Raw genomic sequence first — 22,286 nt, forward strand, 5'->3', positions numbered from 1 at the left:
AGACCATGCCAAAGGTGCTGCATCACCACTCTTAGTCAGCAAAGGTAACAGCACTAACTTTGAACGAATGACCACACAGGATGGGTTTACTATCCTTTGCACACAAACCCCAAGTCCCCTTTCAAGTACATGTGACTTCTCTACTGAAAAACAGTTGCTGCCTTTATCTGACGGTCAGCAAAGAGGCAAGTACTAGAGCACTACACCTGAATTCATAATTCTTTCTCCCTTTCCTAAGAGAGTTGGTCCCAGATCTCTATAAAAAATATTCATGACTCACTGCTTCCCCCTTTTTGCACACTAAAAGTAGAAGGTATTGAATAAATAATTAAAAACACATATACGAATATAATTCCATTAAAAAATCTTTTGGCCATTAATTTTGCAAGAAGTGTGTTTGGTTTTGCTTGTTACAAGAAAGCTAAACTAGGCTGTGATGTCTTAGTTTCAACAGTGTTTTACAAAGTACTAGCCAGGGTTATTTATTTAAAATGAGAGAGCCTGAGTCTCAACTCAGATGTAAGGAAAGAGACTCTAGAGGTGGTGACCTGGATCTCTGCATGTTTTACAATCTATTCTGAAACACATCCAAGTTCAATACATAATAAACCGGACTGGGATATCAAAAGGACATCAATTTCAGGAATGAAGCCCTGCATCAACTCTGGTTCCTCAGAACCTGGACTACTTCTGGGTTCATGTGATAAGAATGCAGATGCAAGCATTGCCCACAACCACTGCCCCATCCAAGCTCAGGTAAACAGAGGTCTCACACTCAAGACTGCACTGGAAATGCATGGGAACAAGAGATGGTAACCAGCACTTCCATAAAGCATGACCACTAGCATTATAGAGCCCCAGACAAAACGTGAGACCAGACATAGAATGTGCTTACTATGAACTAATAGGGTAAAAAGTATTCCTTACAACTTAATAAAACTAACAAGATACTTTTGTTTTCCTCAGTGCGGCCTCCTATGGAAACACTTCACAAACAATACTATACTCAACACTACTGCCCTTCTTGGCTCTAACACTAAGAAAAGGAGACTCAACTAACGTCACGAAAGTTCTAAAAGCAGCACTGCACTGCAGGGGTTCTCAACCACTCTTTTAGCATGCTTCCTTTACAGTAACATAAGAAATACTAAAAGTCCTTACAACCGCTTTACCTTTAAGCTGTTTTGGATTTTTGAGATATGTTCTCCCTAAGTAAACTAGGTTGGCTCCTTGGGTTTAAAAGGTACATACCACCATACCAAGCTATTTATTCCTAACCTTTAACAATAAATTTCATAATAGATTTCCTAACACCAGTTGACTGCAGAGACTGACCCTTCAGGGAAAAATAGATTAAAAAAAAAAATCAGGCACACTGAGACACAGATACTATCCAGAAAGGCTATAAAGAGGCCCATGCCCTACATAGCTAAATTTCAAATGTAATTTGCAATGCAAAAGGAAGAAGAAAATTTCTAAACATTGGGTGTGTGGTTGCAATACCCTGATAGTATATAGATTTAATTAAACTATGTTTTTGTCATTCTAATATTCATTTAAAGTAGCTTTCCTTTATTCAGGCTGAAACCGTTTACACAGCATGTTCCATAACAGTTGTATATAGGTTTCACTCAGCTGAAATTGACATTTTGCTTTTTGATACAAATACCACTACATAAATATTTCTATGTTCACTATTTTTTGTAAATAATAAAGCATAGAAAATTAGCTTCTAGGTTGTGACATTCTTTTAGCTGATTCTGTGCCAGTATGTTATAAAGCATGAAGGAGTTCACTTAAAAAGATGTCATGCAGCAGAGCAGAAGTTTCATTAACTAAAGCAGCAATGACTCCTCAAATCAAAGATAATGCAGCCTTGGGAGCATGAACAGAAATGTTACTAGGTTACTCAGGAGAAGAGCAACTACCATAAAACTGTACTGTTCTATCAACAGTCCAGTAATTACCCTGAGCTACAATTCTCTCCATGTGTAACGAAAAAAAACCCGATTTGTACCAGGGAGCAGGGAGACTCCATAGCCTTCTGTGCACAGCCCACCAGGAGAGGGTGATCTCCCAGCAGTGCTTTCACTTCTGAGCTCAGAGGTGAGATCTCCACCTTCTCCCTGGAGGGGACCAGCTAGGAGCACACCGGGCATAAGATCAGTGGAGCAGTTGGGACAGAAGTCTTCCCACCATTTGCACCAAGAAGCCAGAAAACTCCAAACCCTTTTGTGCATAGCCTGCCAGGAGGGAGGGACGGAGGGAGGGAGGGAGGGAGGGAGGGAGGGAGGGAGGGAGGGAGGGAGAGAGAGAGAGAGAGAGAGAGAGAGAGAGAGAGAGAGAGAGAGAGAGAGAGAGAGAGAGAGAGAGAGAGATCTCCCAGCAGTGCTTTCACTTTTGAGCTCAGAGCTCAGAGGCTTACAGGCCCACAGGAGGAACAAACTCCAGCCAGAGACAACAATACCAACTAGCACCAGATGGTGAAAGGAAAGCACAAGAACCCTACCAACAGAAACCAAGGCCACATGGCAACATCAGCACCCAGTTCTCCCACCACAGCAAGTCCCAGATACCCCAACACACCAGAAAATCAAGAGTTGGATTTAAAATCGTATCTCATGATACTGATAGAGGGCTTCAAAAAAGACTTAAATAACTCCCTTAAGGAAATACAGGAGAACATCGGTCAACAGGTAAAAGTCCTTAAAGAGGAAACACAAAAATCCCTTAAAGAAATACAGAAGATCATGGGTCAACAGGCAGAAGCCCTTAAAGAAGAAACACAAAAATCCCTTAAAGAATTACAGAAAACACAATCAAGTGAAGGAACTGTACAAAACCATCCAGGACCTAAAAGTGGAAGTAGAAACAATAAATAAATCACAAAGTGAGACATCTCTGGTGATAGAAAACCTTGGAAAGAAATCAGGAGTCATAGATGCATCATAATCATCAATAACAGAATACAGAGATAAAAGAAAGAACCTCAGGTGCTGAAGATACCATAGAAAACATCTACTCAACAGTCAAAGAAAATGCAAAATGCATAAAGCTGGTAACCCAAAACATCCAGGAACTCTAGGACTCAATGAGAAGACCAAACCTAAGAATTACAGGTATAGATGAGAGTAAGGATTTACATCTTAAAGGCCCAATAAATATCTTCAACAAAATTGTAGAAGTAAACTTCCCTAACCTAGAGAAAGAGATGCCCATGAACATACAAGAAGCCTTCAGAACTCCAAAACAGACTGGACCAGAACAGAAAGTCCTCCCAGCACATAAATAATCAAAACACCAAATTCACTAAACAAAAAAAGAATATTAAAAGCAGTAAGGGAAAAAGGGCAAGTAATTTATAAAGGAAGACCTATCAGAATTACACCAGACTTCACCAGAGACGATGAAAGCTAGAAGATCCTGGGAAGATTTCATACAGACCCTAAGAGAACTCAAACGCCAGCCCAGGCTACTATACCCAGCAAACCTCTCAATCATCATAAATGGAAAAAACAAGACAGTCCATGATAAAACCAAATTTACACAATATCTTCCCACAAATCCAGCCCTACCAAGGATAATTGATGGAAAATGCCAACACAAGGAGGGAAACTACACTCTAGAAAATGCAAGAAAGTTCTTCTTCCAACAAACTCAAAAGAAGATACCCACACATAGACCAAGCTGGCCTCGAACTCAGAAATCTGCCTGCCTCTGCCTCCCAGAGTGCTGGGATTACAGTCGTGCGCCACCACTGCCTGGCATGTAATTCCCCTTTTAATTTAGTAATTTTTTTATGTCTACCATTTTATCTTATTTATGCATTATTTTTCACGATAATCTTCAATTTTAATATGTCTTTCTATATATTTCCTCTATCAGAAATGTTTTCAATGTAAATCTTTGATTTTATCACAAATGTTTCTTTTTTTGTGTGTGGAGGGGTTTTGATCACAAATATTTCTAATTCTACCTTCAATTAATTTAGAAAGATTTTTTATATCTACCATTTTAATATGTAAAATTTTCCATGAAATAGTCAATTTTAATGTGTTTGTCTATATATTTCTTGAATTTTACCAGAAATATTTTCCATGCAAATCTTTAATTTTATCTGAAAATGTTTATAATTCCACCTTCAATCAACTTGGAATTATCTTTATGCCTATCATTTTATCTGTATAATTTCCATGATAATCTTCAATTTTAACATGTTTTTCTATATATTTCTTCAATTTTATCAGAACTATTTTCCATGTGAATCTTCAAGTTTATCAGAAAATGTTTATAATTCCACTTTCAATCAACTTAGAATTTTCAATCAACTTTTATGCTTATCATTATTATATCTATATAAAATTTTCCATGAGAATCTTCAATTCTAACATGTTTTTCTACATTTTTCTACAATTTTATAAGAAATATTTTCCACGTAAATCTTCAATTCTATCATAAAATGTTTCTATTCCATATTTCAATTACTTTAGCAGTGTTTTACATGTCTACCACTTTACTCTTAAATTTTCCATGAAAATTGTCAATTTTTACATGTTTTTCTGAAATATTTTCCATGTAAATCTTTAATGTTATCATAAAGTGTTTGTACTTCCCTTTACTTCCTTTTCAATAACAAACAAAAAAGAAAAAGAAAAAGAAAGAGAAAAAGAAAGAGAAAAAGAAAAAGAAAAAGAAAAAGAAAAGAAAAAACCCACTAGGAGCTACATATGGTCAGATCACATGGTTTTTCTTTAAATTTTTCTGTTCGTGAATCAGCATGCATTAAAGTTACAAGAAGCAATCCTGCTTCTAAGTGGCAAAGAGTAGAGCAAGATTTTGAGCCGAGAAACAAAGCTAATATTGTCATTTTTCTACACATTGTCCTCATTATACAATACTATATTATTGCTTTGAGGCAACATTACCAATAAGTAAAACGAACATTACTGAAGTATCTCTTAGGTGCTATTCAAACACTTAACAAGTATTTTTCTGTCATACTTAGGTACATATACATACCTGAGAGCATTGAGAAGACCTTCTACACTATTAGGAGGTTGGTCCTTAAGAACTTTGATACAACCTTTCATCTGAGGAGAAAAAGAAAAAGTCAATACCACCTTTTTTTTTTTTAATATAACATTCATTTAAAAAAAAGCAAAACTAAAATTGGAACCTTAATTACAGAACTGAAGGAATCATATACTAGAAATGCTTTATTCATTCTTGGGGGTAGAGCTAGCAAATGTTATTATTTTCAGTCTCTCAGTGAGGCAAAACTTTCTAGGAATACAACCAGTCAAAAACTAAGAGAAGACATCCTGAAAAAGATACTATACACTAGTTGCAAGGATAGAATGGATCTATCTGGTCCAGGGAAGAGGAGTTTCCCAGGTAGCCTGTGACAAGCAGGGGACATATGGGGATTCTGTAGAGCTGAGAGGGAGTTAAAGAGTCCTGTAGTCCAGATGCTGGAGGTAAAACTGACTGATGGGTAGATAGTAGGCACAGGCTACACAGAAGGAGAAAAATTTTAGATCTTAAAGGTTAGCCTGGTTGTCTGAAAAACACAACAGCATAAACTTGAAAGAAGAGGTGTGGGGTTTAGCCTCATACTCTACCACTTCCTAGCAACTGTATTACTTAATCTCCTAAAGTGAAGCTGTTGTAGTGAATGGAAAATTCTTGGACAATGTTCACAGGCACATGGGAACAAGGTAAAAATTCTGGAACACAGTTACAACACAAATAAGCTAACGCTAATTCATTTTTCTTTATATAAAAGATACATATGAAAGCTAGTAATCCACAATTGAGAACTAAAATGCTAAGAGCTTGAAATAGTGATTATCAGACAATCCCTACCAAATACTAGTTAGAATGTTCAAGAGTAAACAGAGAAATGAGAAGAACCACTTCACTTCTAATAGGATCTTCCGTTTCTGGCAGATAATGAAAGTAGAAAGTAATAAACTATTCTGAATAGGAAAATGAAACAGCAACAACAAAACAAAACACATAGGCTCTTCCACTTTCTTAAAGAAGCACCAATGTTGACTTTTAATATATGTTCTGAAGTAAACCTTATCTTTGGTTATTAGGCAATAAACAGGAAATTTTATGTACTCATTAGAGATACTACAAAGAAATATTCACCATTACCATTCACTATTAGTAACATCTTTCAATCATCTAACATAGCCACATACTGGCTAGCAACCAGAAGTACAGGACAGTGGAGAAAAAGGAATTCCAACCATATTACAAACTGTGATCAGAATCCGTGAGTCCTATTCTTTAAATAAAACCTTAGTGATTTTCATGAATAAGATCAACTTGAAATCACATAAAGCAATATGTAACTTACATCAATTTTAGAAGTTTTGGCAAATGCTCCCACTGGATGGACGTGGTCATAGAGTATTATGACACCCACCATTACCCTCAAGCAGAATGATACTGTCTCTTCATTGGTAAATCTGCTTCTATATTCCCTGGAGGGCAGAAGATTTGGGTGGGTGAGGTACATTACAAACTCTATAATGAACTGACTATATACACCCACACTTGATTTTGACCTCATTGATATCTGAAAAGAATGTCAACATTATCCCTTTTCTACAAGGCCCTTAGGGAGAAGAAATGGACATGATGAGTCTTACAACCCACATATTGTGGTATCCACCTTTGTACCCACCAGGGTATTATGTTACGTCTTTGACAATTTCAGAGAAACCAAAAATTGCCTTGAAATAAGAGTTTGGCAATGGGTGCTTAGCAACATGAGAAAAGTCACTTGTTCAATGGAACAAGTAGGTTTGCTATTTACATGTTATTATAATACAGGATTCAATCAATTGTCTCATTTAGAAAAAAGAAAACAGAACTCTGATCCACATAGAATACAATGTGGCAAAGCAGTAGACCAGACTCAGAATGGGGACAGGGATCCAGCAGGTAGTGGGCTGGCAGTATGAATCCCTTTATTTTTCTAAACCCCATTCTCTTTCACAGGAGGAAAGAGTAGAAGGTGCTTATCCTCCTGCCCCTGGCGTTCATCAATAACACAGAGTGTAGAAGAGTACTTTGGGAAATGAGTGATGTAAAAACAAAAGATCTTTAATAAAAACTATCTTACTCAAGAATCCAAGACACATTCATTCTGGTGCTGATAGCAAAAGCAATCATATGTACCACAAATGCCTTCAGATAAATCAGGATGTCAGGACACAGAGACAAAACTAAAGTGTGAGAGAACGTGGTGAATGAAACATAATAACAGCCTTCTGAAAGGAATCTTCCCTGAACTCTCAAAAATCACGAAACTCTTGTTCTGGTGGGAAAAAAATTTGAAGTGCCCATAAGTCCAAATCTATGTTTCAAAAATAAATACACTAAAATGCCAAATTATTTTTGACTTTGTTCATACATTCAACATCTGATGGTCAGGATAAGCTTCATTTCTTTTTTCACAGAGACATCTGTGTTTGGATCTGCTTTAAAATGCCAGTCATTTCAGCAGTATGCTGAGGTGAAACAATCATGTACTCACGGTGTCTCCAACATGACTCTGCACACACTTGCCATGGTGCTTAAGCAGTCTGTGGTATTTTCTATTGGCAAATTTTTATTCTGTAAGTGTACAGAGAGAACAAAAGAAGCAAGTAAAAGTAAAATATGTGATACTTCAGAGTAATTTAAAACTTTATAGAATCCCAGAAACCAGCAAATGCTCTGGCTCCTATTTCTAACTTTCTAAGCAATGACCGTGATTCTAATCACTGTTTCCTGATCAGGGGATAGAACCATGTACAAAACAGCCATGACCTTGTCACCTTCAGAAGACATTTCTGTTAGGTGAGTGAGAAGAATAAGCATAACCTTTCAACTACAGGAGACGAAGATCAGCCTGAAGGGAAATTTTATTGATTTCATTATATCTTACTTATGGTACGTGGGTATTCTCTTGTGCCACAGTGGAGAAACTTGTGGTAGTCTGTTCTCTCTTACTTTATGAGATCTAGAAATCAGTCTCAAATTATCAGGCTTAATGGCAAGCCATCTCTCCAGACCATGGCAAACATTTAGTGGAACAAGAGTAGAAATAAGAATAGGTAAGGGGCAGCAGTCTGATCTGGGTATGTAGCAGGAGCAGGGGCTAAGTTCTCATAAGCATCATATACTTTTAAGAGAATCCAGCAGAATGATTCTGTGGATCAGATCAAATCAATGCAGAAAGGAACTTAAAATGATCATCTGAGATTTTTACTCATTATTAGTGAAGGAAAGGGAGGGTTCTAAAGGCAATCAGAGCACACTTAGGCTATGTGATCACAACAGTACTCAGAGTACCTCCAGAGAGGCCGCAAAGCAAGTGGGCAGCTGTGCCCATGCAGGCCTCAGTTAGGGGTCACTGTCTCAGGGTCATACTTGGAATCACATGACTGCTGACATAATCACATCTGCAGTGAGTGGAACAGCATCAATGCAGAGAAGGTTACCCAACAACTCACCTCTGATACAAATTTTGTTGTTGCATCACTTAAAGTTTTCAGCATTGGGGTGGCTTCAGCATAAAACAAAGACATTCGATTTGCCAATTCATTATTTACTTCATTTTCTCCTTCTGCCTGTGTGGAAATCATTTGACATTAATTCACAAATTATTAAACCAATGAATGAATGAAGAGACTGAAAATAATATTAAACAATTGTTTAAAAAAACTATCTATTCAAACATATTAAATGGTATTATGGAATTGTAATACATTGATGGGACATCTTACTACACAAGAGACTGCTCAGAAGGCTCTGGAAGATGAATTACACTCCATCTTCCAGTATGAACAGAAGGATCTACCCAGTACCACGATAAAATACAGGCAACAACAAAAGGAAGGGGATCTCAGACTAAAAGAAAATGAGGATTGATGAAGTCTTGGGCTTTTACAAGTGATGATGTATATACATAAACAAACAAGTTATTTCTATTGGCAGAAGGAAAATAAATTTTTAAAATGTCTTAGCAGAGCACATTTTGATACATTGAGTGTAACAGCAGACAGCAACTAGTGAAAATTAAAGTAGAAGTGAGACTGTTGAGGGCCTTAAATGCTACTTCCAGTTTAGCATTTTCCTTACAAATCGGGATCCATTTGGAGAATTAAAAGGAGTATCAAATAAATGTTTAAAAAAAGGAAAGTAAACCAACCCAAAATAGTAGGAAGACAGTTCCAAAAGGTCAGAAAAGAAGTTATGTGCTACAAATTAACTGAAAGAGAGGAAAATGAGCTATGAGGTTAATAGAAAAGAGAAGAGATACACAGCAAGTTGGGCAAGAATATGAATCTAAGCGATCTCACTGAGAACTTCGAACTTTGCGCATAACTCTTGAGAGTGTAAGATAGCTTGAAGATCTCTCTAAAGTCCTGGGCCTCTTGTGTAGAGATGGAGATGACAAAGAGGGTAAAAGAATGAGTTTTGTTTATTTACCAGGTGAAAATAAAAAACAAAACCAAACCAGACAGACACTATAAATCAGTTTCACACTAAGTGGTCTGTATAAGCCCAAACTGTTGTAAAGAACAGAGAAACCCTTTACCTCCAACCAGGTGCCCATTTGAAAATAATCATTTCATAGAGATGTTTCAGTACCAATAAATACATAAGTAAATGCTGCCTTTGGAGTTAAACATTCTCTCTGACCCTCTATCAGCCCTTACACAGCTCCAGTACACCTATATGAAACTACTAACATGACCATAGAGTTGTGTTGTGATTTCTCCTATTTTGACACCAATTACCACAATATGGATCCACTAAACACAAAGAGTATCTTCACCTGTAATTCCATGAAAGTAGAAAAAAGCACTAAACACTTTGGGGAGGACAGAAGAGACTAGCAGCCCAAAGGAACCAGGAAAGAAGCTATGATGCTAAGGCCTAGGCCCAGAAATGACTTTCTCATCAGCATGAAGCAGATAACTTCTTGCCACTGGCAGTTAATTTTCTCATTCTACGTCAGTTTTCTTCAGGAGTCACCACTGTAACAATAACATTCATGCAAAATTTTTTGTTCAGTTAAAATAATAGTATACAAAGAGATTTAAAGGATTACTGATATAAAGGCAAAATGCAATTTTATTGAAGTAGTTGTGGAAATTAAAGGCATTAGAAAAAAAGAATATATGCTACAAGGTTTGCTATAGTTTGAGCTCTCCTTCCACAGGAGCTTTAACTTCTGAATAAGCTGGAGGCAGAGGCTGGTGGAGTTCAGTGAGTTCCAGGCTAGCTTAGGCTACATAGTAAGTTCCAGGACAGCCACTGCGATGGAGAGATCTTGCCTCAAAAAACAAAACAAACAATCCATCTAGTGAGTGGGAGGGTAAATGAATGAACAAAGGGAAGAATAAAATCAAGTTATTCTTGCCACCACTAAATCTAATTGATAGCAAAAGCTTACCGGGACATTATTAATTCTCATACGACTCAATGTTCTTCTGTAGTAGCTGAAGTCATTTTGTATGGCAGGATTTGTCATCTAAAGAGGGAGGGCATGTATGAAAGAACACTGTAATTTATGAAAGACAACTGCTATGTATCAAATGCTAATATAAACTAGGTGAAAATCTAATTTAGTTTGAACTGGTAACCTAACATTCTCATGTAACTTTAACAACTACCTGGTATACTTACAAAAGCTCGTAGTACTTTTGAACTCTTCAGTGCATTTTTTCCCTTGGACACAAGGTCTTGAACCTTACAGAGTTCAAGGACCTTAAACTCAAAGAGACCTTTGGGCCTATGCCTTCCCCAAGTGCTGGGACTAAAGGTGTGTACTATCATACACAACAGCATTCATGCTAACTGCAAATCATAGACTGTTTCCAATTGTGGGCTTTATGCATTCTTCCTTTTCAATAACTTTAGGTAAAACCTTACGAGCTTGTTTATCAAAAATATTGATATTACAAAACCAAACAGAAAACAAATGTAAGTGTACTTGCTTTGAATAAAAGATTATGTATGTACTTTATATTTTTGTACGTTTGTGCCCAAATTATTAATAGTAATTAACAGTTGTCTGTATGAAGTAACACAGAAACATAACTCTTCCATTTTCTACAAAAGGTAATCAGGATCCTTAAAAATAAAGTCTCATAATTTGAACTCAGGACTTCGATTAAAAAAACAAAACAGTGCATGCCAGGTGGTGGAGGCGCACGCCTTTAATTCTAGCACTCAGGAGACAGAGAAAGGTAGATTTCTATGAGTTCAAGGCCAAACTGGTCTCCAGAGCAAGTTCTAGGACAGCCAAGGCTGTTTCAAGACAGAGAAACCCTGGTATACTCACAAAACCCTGGTATACTCTTGAAAGAAAAGTGTTTTATTAGACTTGCTCCACATTGCAACATGGGAGTTATAAGTATAAATATTATAAAAAGTTAGATAACAAGATAAATAGGGAAGAAGAAAGTAAGAGTGGGGAAGGGGGAGAAAAATATGTTTTTTTTAATATATATATATTAAAAAAAAAGGACAAACAGAAAAAAAACCCAGAGAAGCAGCTTGGGATTACGTTCTGCTTACAAATTCACATTCACAAACAGTGAATGACTCCTGTGTACTTGGCTGGCTGCCACTTCAGCTCTAGCTTTCCACTTGAGTAGGAATCATTTAAATACAGGTTTTAAAAGGTTCCTCCTCTTATTCAGCAGAAAAAAAGATGGTTTTTATAAAAAGTCTATCACCAGACTCTACCTTGAGCTCATCAAACCGGAGTGTGAAGTGAAGAATCTCTGCAAACTGTTTAGCAAGAGCCTGCTCTCGCTCTAGATGCTGCGTGGGGGAGTATGGCGTACTAGTCAAGGCTCCCAGAAGGCCTCTTAATGCTGCTTCTAATGAAAAGAAGATGAATACGTTGTCAGAGAGTTCAATTCCCAACCAATATTCAGATGCACATATTCTCTCTCTGTAACCAAGATGAACCAACACCTTACCACTGCTAATACTGCACATACTCAAACTATCTACTGCAGTAATACTTAGCTTAATAAAAACTTTTAAAAGAGCCAATTCTATCATAAACTCAGATTCGACATGATACAGAGCATGAATCTAAACACCAAGGGCACAGGGTAAACTGTTCTGTTTCCCTTGTTTGGTAGCTCTGACATCCTAAGCATCCCAAATGCTGAAATTAAGCCTGAAACTTGATCAAATGTAGGCAAATGCTAATTTTTCTTTAACATCCTGTTAGACTTTTTTCTTCTGCTGAAAGGACCTCAAATTTTGTTTTCTAATGACAAATTTCTAATACAGAAAAAATTAATCCCTGCTCCCAAACTGAAATTGTTCTCTCCTTACTTGATTTTCTCATCCACTCTTATACCTTATAAGGCACATATAACCTCACATTTCAGCCTTTATACTGCAGGTGAAGTAGCGTTTTAACATGGCAATTATGACATTACCCAGCTTACAAAGTTCTTGAGCTAGAACAAGGGGAAACGAGGTGACCAGAAGAGAGGAAGCATCTGTAACGAGTTCTCCTTTAGAGACAAGTGTCAACACCAGAACCTTTGAAAACTCAAAGGACCCAACACCTGCTATCTCCTGAGTTTTTAATCTTAGCCATTCTGACTGGTGTGAGGTGAAATCTCAGGGTTGTTTTGATTTGCATTTGCCTAATGATTAATGATGTTGAACATTTCTTAAGGTGCTTCTCAGCCATTCGAAATTTTTCAGGTGAAAATTCTTTGTTTAGCTCTATACTCCATTTTTTAATAGGGTTATTTGGCTCTCTGAAGTTTAACTTTTTTATATATTGGATATTAGCCCTCTGTTGGATGTATGATTGGTGAAGATCCTTTCCCAATTTGTTGGTTGCCATTTTGTCCTTTTGACAGTGTCCTTTGCCATACAGAAACTTTGTAATTTTATGAGGTCCCATTTGTCAATTCTTGATCTTAGAGCATAAGCTATTGGTTTTTTGTTCAGGAACTTTTCCCCTGTGCCCATGTTCTCAAGGGTCTTTCCCAGTTTCTTTTCTATTAGTTTCAGTGTGTCTGGTTTTATGTGGAGGTCCTTGATCCACTTGGAGTTAAGCTTAGTACAGGAGATAAGAATGTATTGATTTGCATTCTTCTGCATATTGACCTCCAGTTGAACCAGCACCATTTGTTGAAAAGGCTATCTTTTTTCCACTGGATGGTTTTAGCTCCTTTGTCGAAGCTCAAGTGACCATAGGTGTGTGGGTTCATTTCTGGGTCTTCAATTCTATTCCATTGATCCGCCTGCCTGTCACTGTACCAATACCATGCAGTTTTTGACCCTACTGCTTTGTAGTACTGCTTGAGGTCTGGGATACTGATTTCCCCCAGAAGTTCTTTTTCTGTTGAGAATAGTTTTAGCCATCCTGGGTTTTTTGTTATTCCAGATAAATTTGAGAATTGCTTTTTCTAACTCTGTGAAGACCTGAGTTGGGATTTTGATGGGGATTGCATTGAATCTGTATATTGCTTTTGGCAAGATGGCCATTTTTACTATATTAATCCTGCCAATCCACGAGCACGGAAGATTTTTCCATTTTCTGAGGTCTTCTTCAATTTCCTTCTTCAGAGACCTGAAGTTCTTGTCATACAGATCTTTCACTTGTTTGGTTAGAGTCATACCAAGATACTTTATATTGTTTGTGGCTATTGTGAAGGGTGTCATTTGGAGAAAGAGGAACACTCCTCCACTGCTGGTGGGATTGCAAGCTGGTACAACCTCTATGGAAACCAGTCTGGCGGTTCCTCAGAAAACTTGGCATGACACTTCCAGAGGACCCTGTTATACCACTCCTGGGCATATACCCAGAGGATTCCCTGGCATGCAATAAGGACACATTCTCCACTATGTTCATGGCAGCCTTATTTAAAATAGCCAGAAGCTGGAAAGAACCCAGATGTTCCTCAATGGAGGGATAGATACAGAAAATGTGGTATAATTTACACAATGGAATACTACTCAGCAATTAAAAACAATGATTTCAAGAAATTTTTAGGCAAATGGTTAGAACAGGAAAATCATCCTTAGTGAGGTAACCCAATCACAAAAGAATACACATAGAATGTAGTCACTGATAAGTGGATATTGCCCCAGAAGCTCTGAATACTCAAGACAATTAACATATCAAATGATTCCCAAGACAAAGGAAAGAGAGGGCCCTGGTCCTGGAAAGGCTTGATACAGCATTGTAGGGAATTACCAGGTCAGAGAAATGGGAGGGGGGGGTGATTGGGGAAGGGGCAGAGCGAAGAGGGCTTATGGGACTTATAGGGAGGGGGGAAATGGGAAAGGGGAAATCATTTGGAATGTAAACAAAGAATATAGAAAATAAAACTCAAAGGACATGGCTGGGGGTGTGGGGGTGACAGACACAACATAGCACATAGGAACACAATTATTGTGAATGCTTTTGCTTGTAAATCTTTAAATGTTTTTGAGTAATGCAGCATGCTAGGGATGCAACCTGGTTGAGATAGTGCTTGCCTAGAAGGCTTGAGGTCTTTGGTTCAATCCCCAATACCACATAAATTTGATATGCTTGCCTTAGCAACCAGAAAGTCGTAAGTGAAATGCCAAAATCAGTGGGGGAGGAAGGAGCACCAAACCCTATGGAGGGAAAGGCAGGCAGATCTGTAAGTTCAAGGGCAGCCTGGTCGTCTACATCATGAATTAGGGACAGTTAGGACCACATAGTAAAAGCATGTCACGAAAAAATCAAGATAAAAGTCAAGAGACTAGGAGCTGTACATACAGGACCCCATAGCAGAAGAAGGAAAAAAAAACCCAACTACTGTAATCTGAGTTCCACACCTGTTCTGCGATATAGATAAACATGCATGTATCTGCCTGGATTTGTGTATGTATGTGCATTACATGCATGCATGGTGCCCACAGAGAATAGATTCTCTGGAAGTGGGAATCATAAATGGTTTTGAGCCAACACAAGGGTGCTAGGAATCAAATCCAGGTCCTCTGTAAGAACAGCAAATGCACTTAATTACTGAGTCAATTCTGCAGGCCATAAATAAATAAATCTTAAAGAAAAAAAAAGGTTCAAGGTCATCTTCAGACATGGTCAGCTCAAAACCAACAGACTATCAGAGATCCTGTCTGAATCAAAAGCAAACAAACAGTTCACTACTTAAAAAAAAAACAATAGCAGTCTGGCAGTGATAGTGCATGCCTTTAATCAACCCCAGCACTTGGGAGGCAGAGGCAAACAGATCTCTTACTTCAAGGTCAGCTTGGTCTACAGAGTGAGTTTCTTGGTCTACAGAGTGAGTTTTCGGACTACAAAGGGCTACAAAGAGAAATTACTTCTTGAATACAAAAGGGGAGAAACACACACACACACACACACACACACACACAATAACCACCACCACTAAAACCCCAAACCTCAAAACAAAGAAGAAAAAAGCCCATGAAAACAGCTGCCATGATGACTGTGCTCCACGGACCCTGGACAGAAGAAGGTAGACCTTGGTGAGAACAAACATTATGATGACTATTAACACAGGTAGTTGCCTCAACAGGAAAGGCCTTAGACTAACACAAAAAGAAAATTTCTCTGGCCAATATGATTGTCAACAAAACAGCCTGGCAGCATTAGCCTTATAACTCTAACAGGATTCAAACAAGCAAGTTACCAAGGTCTCTTCTGAAGTACATAATGTGTATGTCTTCAGCCAAGGCCAGGAGCTCTCTCATTGGTACTACAACACTCTTAAGGATTTGTACAACTTGATAGTTGTTGGTATCCCTCAAGCTGTCTGGTATTCATTCTCATCTCTGGCTCCACAATAGAGGGGTAGGTAGAAAAGTAGGAGAGGTTTAAGAGATATAGGCAAAAGACTGAACAGACTGCAAGTCTATATAGAATACTGAAACTCTGGATATGATCAAGATTATTCAGCTAGTGAGAGTCAAACAGGGCTAATATGCCTCAAAAGCCTATCATGTATTATTGATCTTAAGGTCCCAATACATATTTAAGACACCAAATTTGTGTAGCCATTAAACTATCAGCCACTCGTTTAACAACACTAAGTCAAAGAAATGCAACCCATTAGCAAGGGAAGTAGAAATATTAACCAGGTTACTGAGTTGCGAGGGAGGTAATCCGTTAGGTTTCATAGTCTTACTTTACTCATGACTTTATGGAGCTGTGAGAGTTCTGTTATGAAGAGCTCAAGGCCTGCTCCAAAAGCAGGAACATCAAGCTTTTGCTATGGATTGTTACTATATTCTCTGCTGGAGTAGAACAACATCTACCAGATTAATTCACACTTACCAGATTAATTCTAACATCTAGAACATCAGAAAACTTTGAAACCCAACCACTTGGGTTTGTTTTTCCATTGTTCAAAAATATACACTAAGGGACTAAGATAGCTTCAATAGAATCTGAGCATTTTAACTTCAAAGGATGCTAAGTATGAACAGAGTAAGAAGGAGTGTGTACAGTAGTAAAAATAATCAGGATGATGACTTGACAGAGATTACAGAGTGCAAAGCAACAGACCACAGAGACACTTCACTAAAGTCCAAATAACTGGACAAGAACTCATTTTCATGCTTTACGCTTCAAATATTTTTTCATGCAAAAATAACCTACAGCTATAACTTATAGTAAAAAGAGCTCGGGGGCTGGAGAGATGGCTTTCCGGAGAGCACTGGTTGTCTTGCAAAGGACCAGGACCAAGGGTTCAATTCCCAGCACCCACCTGGCATTTCACAACCGTTTGTAACTCTAGTTCCAGGGGATCTGGTACCCTCATACACACATACAAGCAGACAGAACACCAATGTACAGTAGGAAGGAAGAAAGAAGGAGGAGAGCGCAGAGGAGAGAGGAAGGAGGAAGGGAGGGAGGAAGGGAGGAAGGAGAAAAATAAACACTTGTTGCACAAAGTGAGGACTTGGGTTTATATGTCCAGACCCACAGGAAAGTCAGGCATGGCAGCACATGCCTGCAACACTAGTCTAAAGGGTAAGCTTCTGGATAGTAGGCAACCCTGTCTCACTCAAAGATACAGAAGAAATCATTATAAGACATTCTAACAACCTCTGGCTTCCAAATACACCACACCACACCACACCATACCCACCCAGTTTTTTTTTTTTATTATTTTTTTAATGTTTTTCTTTTTTTTTTAAGATTTATTATATGTAAGTACACTGTAGCTGTCTTCAGACACACCAGAAGAGGGCGTCAGATCTCTTTACGGATGGTTGTGAGCCACCATGTGGTTGCTGGGATTTGAACTCAGGACCTTCGGAAGAGCAGTCAGTGCTCTTAACTGCTGAGCCATCTCTCCAGCCCCCCCCCCCCCCACCCAGTTTTTAAAAAAAGGATATTTATTATAAAAATACTTTCCAATTCCTGTTTAATTATATCTAGTGTCTGCCCCTAAGGGTTAGGATGCCACACTGTGGTCTACCAAACACAAGGCACTGGGTTCTACCTCAATATGAGGGGTGAGAACTCAAGAGAGTCTGTCATCAGGCTAATGTAATTTCTTATACTGAGATGCAAAGAAATCAGATCTCCTTCTGTAAATCACAACTTGCTGAGGAAAACAGTCTAAACAATTCAAAAGGTTGAGAAAATTATGAGAACAATACCAAGTGTTCATGCGTAGTCTGTTGTACCTACACAACAGATACACAGCCAACTTCAGTACTGCAAACAAAATCATCTAAATAATTCTAGACCTAAAAAGCATTCTTATCAGGAAAGTAAAAAATTACAAAGTTTTAAGCTTACCTAGTCTCTGAGAAAATTCGTAAAATTTCTTTAATTTGCCTACTAGTGGCACGACTGCACCCCATGCCTTCTCTTGCAACTTCTCATCGGCTGGATGCTGGATTGCCTTAAAAATCCAAGAAACAAAAAGTTGAGATTTATAAAAGTTACAACAGTCCTTTTTTACATTAAGGCAAAAGTTTTAGCAAATGAAGGAGATCTGGATATTTAAAGAATAGAATGACAGACACAGAAATTCCAAGTTTGGACTTTCTTAACCCCACAAGTTTTTTCCCACAACAGATACTGTACTAATAAAATCAACACTGTTAGCTATATGACAACTTGGTGTCATTTAGATCCACAAAAAGAAAATGTCTTATACTATTTCTTCTATTGTAGAGACACTCTTGGTATGAATTCAGGAAGAAATAAAGTAAGACAATACATGAAAACACCAACTCTGAGAAAGAGCCAAAAAGCTGTAATTCAATTTGCATGGTCCACGCCAGCTCTAAGAGACCTGGCCAACAAGAACCCGAATCAACCTGAAAAATGCAATTTAGAAATATTGCAAATACTCATTGTTTTGAACTAAAATACTTTTCTGGATTCCAAGTTTTTTCAGGCTTTCCTGAGTAAAAAGATAGGAAAAAACAAAACAAAACAACCCAGCTTCAGATCTAAGGGAAGAAATCAAGACAAAGCCGGAGCTCACGAATGCACAGACCTCTGTCAGCTCAAGTCCTTCAAGCTATTCTGCGTCTCCTCTGAGTATGGGGTTATTCCCAGGTGAAAGAGTTGGCTTACTTTTACTTGCCAGTTGCCTACAGATGCTTTCTTAATCCTTTATCAAACGCAGTGTAGTTTTCCCTCCAACAACTTGCTTTGCTTTCTCAAACATTTTAAACAACCCAAAGTTTAAAATGACAGAACTTTAGCTATGGCAGGAGCTGCTTGTAAGGGTCACCAGGCATGACATGTTTAGTTCCCCCAAGGCACTGGTACTGAATCTATGCACACAAAAACAAAACTCAGGAAGGCAAAATAAAATTATACTCAGATTTAAAATTTCTGTGAATTAGGTGCAAATAAATAAATAAATAAATAAATAAATAAATGGGCTGTATAAGTAATTCAAAATCACAGACCTACTACGTAGCCCAGACTGTCCTCAAACTCATGATCCCACTGCCTCAGCCTCCCAAGTTTTGAAATACAGGTATATGCTACCACATCTAGCCAATATTTTCAAATTTTGAGGTTTTTTTTTTAAATAATTCTTAAGATACAACAGGAGCCTAAAGCCAATATTACTGATGTTAGAAATACTATCTGGAAATACCGTAATATCAATGATCACAACATGTAATAAATATTCCTAACTTCATAAAAAAATTTTTTGATAACATGCTAATATATCTAGTGGGACTGTAAATTCAGGAAACAAGCAAACAGTTAAAACTAACTTTCACTGATTTCCTCTTAAGTATCCCAACTTCTCTTATGAAGGTCTACACACTAATGCATCTCCATAACACACAAATGTGCCTGTAAATGCTGTCTACTGTCTCCAGTGAGCAAGCTACTTCCTAGGACCTGCTTTGCCTTATGGATTAAAGACAACATGTTCCTTCATGGCTAACATCCTATGGATCTTAGTGTCTGCTTCCTTCACCTGTCGCTTCAGATTCACTGCTGTTGGTAATAAGGTTTTGAGCCAGTATTCATAATAAGTCAATATACAAGATAGCACTTAGTAATGTCAAAGGCAAAGCTATCTTAAAATAAGTACTACAACTCATTTTCAAATCTGTTAAACTTTAGGGCAGAATTCAACATTACTGGAGGTTCTTACTCCCTCACTAGAGGTTTATACTAAAGAACATACTTATCTTAATTAATAATTACTCCTTTTAAGGTTATATGTTTAATGTAGTGATCTACTTATATGTATGTTTTGTCTGCATGTATGTCTGCGAACCACATGAAAGGATGGTGCCTGGAGGCCAGAAGAAGGTGTTGAGTCCCCTAGAACTAGAATTTCAAATGGATATGAGCCACCATGTGTGTGCTGGGAATTGAATCGACCCATAACCCAAGCCTCCTGGAAGTACAACCAGTGCACTTAACTGCTGAGCCATCTCTCAAACCATATTTATTCTATTTTAAAGTCACATTTTATAAATTTTATAAATGTTATTTAATACATACTCAAGTCCTTAACAAGCTAGCTACCAGGAAACAATTTGTGTTGTTACATGCCAGTACTATGCTACACTATTTATATGGAGTTTTATAATTTTATTAACTACAGAAATATTTCTAGTTGCTTCCATTTTTTTTATGGTGAGTTAAGGAGCCATTATTCTTTACATTTTTTCTTATTTGGAACATATAGATACAAGTACCTCATTTAAAATAATAAGATACAAGTACAAATAATTTTAGAGGTTTTGTTTTTTGATACAGTGACCTCTTGATAACCATTTTATAGTGTCAACTTGCACTGACTTAACAGGCCATACTCTTCACAAAAGAAACTTCTTCAGAGATACATGTTTATTCACAAAACCATAATTTTCTGTCGTCTGTTTTTCACAGGCCACCTGTTGCAGTCCCAGCAGATATCAGTTCTTTGCATGTACTCAGCACTGTCCTTTCATGTGAACTGCTTTCCTACTATTCAGAAACCTAATCACATGTATGGATCCACACATTTCTTAAAACTTTAACTGCCTGAACACTATCTATATCTGTCCAATCCACAGATAATGTGCTTCTAGTTTTCCAGTTAATATATTTTACTACTGTTTTGCTTATACACTTCTGTCTTTAATTTCCTTTTGTTATGTTTATTTGTTTTAATTGAAGACAGGGTCTTACTCAATAGCCCAGGTTGGCCTCAAAACTCAGGGCATCCTCCTGCCTTTGCCTCACAAGTGCTCAGATTGTAGGTATGAATCAGCACACATTAACCTCTTTGTCCTTAAGTCCTTTACCAAATAGTTAGAAATGGCATAGTAAGTCACAAAGCTCGATAAGGTCAGTCTCTTAATATTTTCCCCTTATACTTTTATGTTTTCTAGTGTTATATGATTATATTTTTGCTTCCCTACACAAGCCTTTAAATATATATGTACACACACACATACACAAACACTTTAATGCATTTGTTTACTTTTCCACATCAAAAATTGTGGAAAGATGTGAATTATATATCGCTATAGCCCTGAGAAATCAGCTCAGTTGCATACCTAGGACATGTGGAGAACTCCAATCCTTGGCCAAGGTATTCAGAGTTTCTGTGGCTTTTCCGAAATGACCTATATAAACTTTCCTACTATCGTACTTTCTTTCCAGAAATTAACTCAAACTAAGCAAGAAGTCAATGAAGTGTACATGAGAATAGAGACCAAGCCTTTCCCACAAAAACACAGAGCAATCCTCTGATGGAAATGAAACTTTTTTCAATCCTAAGAGTTCTACCTATAGGAAAAAAATACACAAGTGTCTTTGTAGTGAATGAGATTTTTTTCCCCCTTCATTTACTCTAAGAAGTAACTGAAAAAAAAAGTAACTATGATGAAGTGATGCTCCAGTATTTATTTCCTCAGCAGTTTACACCTTGCTAGGCACTGAATATGTAAGAACCTGGGGTTTAACACTCAAGCTTGGTGGGTGAGTGGTATAGAAATAAACACCAAGTCATCATTATTTTTTTGAGGCTCATGAGTACCATAAAAGACACATGTGTTTAGTACTAGGAAACACAGAGTAAGGGGAAGTAGGTGTGAAGTACATGAACATGTCAGTACATGTGAAAGAAAGAAAGGAAGGGCATTCTACACCAAGGCAAAGGTGAGATCGCTCTGCAAGACAGCTTGGTCACAAACAGGAAAAGACTACATGTCATTTCAGTGTCCCTCCTCACTTACAGTAGAGAGCTAGCAAGTAACCACAGCATCCTCTTCTGTCTGCACTTTCTATGAGGTACTACTACAGCAGGCATCAAAGGATAATCGATTGGGAGCCCAAAAGACTGGTCTTTGATGACCTCTGTACCTCTTGATACTGAAAGTAACAGAAGCAAGGATGGCATGAACAAAGCACTAGTATTGCCTTCAAGAAATGTGATGTTCTATTCAGGTTTAGAGGCAAGACAAGAGAATTTGAGCACTGTATCAGAGTAGAGTAAGTACATTCAGAGGAAAGAAAAGCAAGTAAAGGTGTGATTAAGAGACAACATAGTGAAAGAGAGTAAAGTTCTAGACTGGAACTTGAGAATAAAGGTAGAAATAATCAGGGGAGTTTCAGTTTCTGAAAAATAAAAATAAAAAAGGGAGGACAATTCAGAGTCTAGAACAAAGGTAGAAACACTTCATTTCACACATTCCTTATAGCATGCACCTATTAGAGAAGAGGCAGGTGGGGAGGGGCTGGAGGTGGAAGAAGTATCTTGGGTGGTTTCCCATTCTCCTAGGAA

The 22,286-nt window shown here is 37.7% G+C and overlaps 1 protein-coding gene across 7 annotated transcripts in view; it reads right to left on the reverse strand.

Annotated features, from left to right (window-relative positions):
• Cyrib (CYFIP related Rac1 interactor B) overlaps window positions 1-22,286 on the reverse strand; it is a 95,559-nt gene that overhangs the window by 2,574 nt on the left and 70,699 nt on the right. For all 7 annotated transcript variants that reach the window (XM_052161492.1, XM_052161493.1, XM_052161495.1 and 4 more), the window contains 7 exons: window positions 17,822-17,927; window positions 11,761-11,897; window positions 10,463-10,540; window positions 8,514-8,630; window positions 7,553-7,632; window positions 6,368-6,494; window positions 5,020-5,090 (listed from right to left, as the gene is read on the reverse strand). In XM_052161492.1, the coding sequence (XP_052017452.1) occupies window positions 5,020-5,090; window positions 6,368-6,494; window positions 7,553-7,632; window positions 8,514-8,630; window positions 10,463-10,540; window positions 11,761-11,897; window positions 17,822-17,927 (716 nt within the window). The remainder of the gene's footprint in view (window positions 1-5,019; window positions 5,091-6,367; window positions 6,495-7,552; window positions 7,633-8,513; window positions 8,631-10,462; window positions 10,541-11,760; window positions 11,898-17,821; window positions 17,928-22,286) is intronic.

The sequence above is a fragment of the Apodemus sylvaticus genome, chromosome 17 (genome assembly GCF_947179515.1).
Source record: "Apodemus sylvaticus chromosome 17, mApoSyl1.1, whole genome shotgun sequence".
Lineage (NCBI taxonomy): Eukaryota > Metazoa > Chordata > Mammalia > Rodentia > Muridae > Apodemus > Apodemus sylvaticus.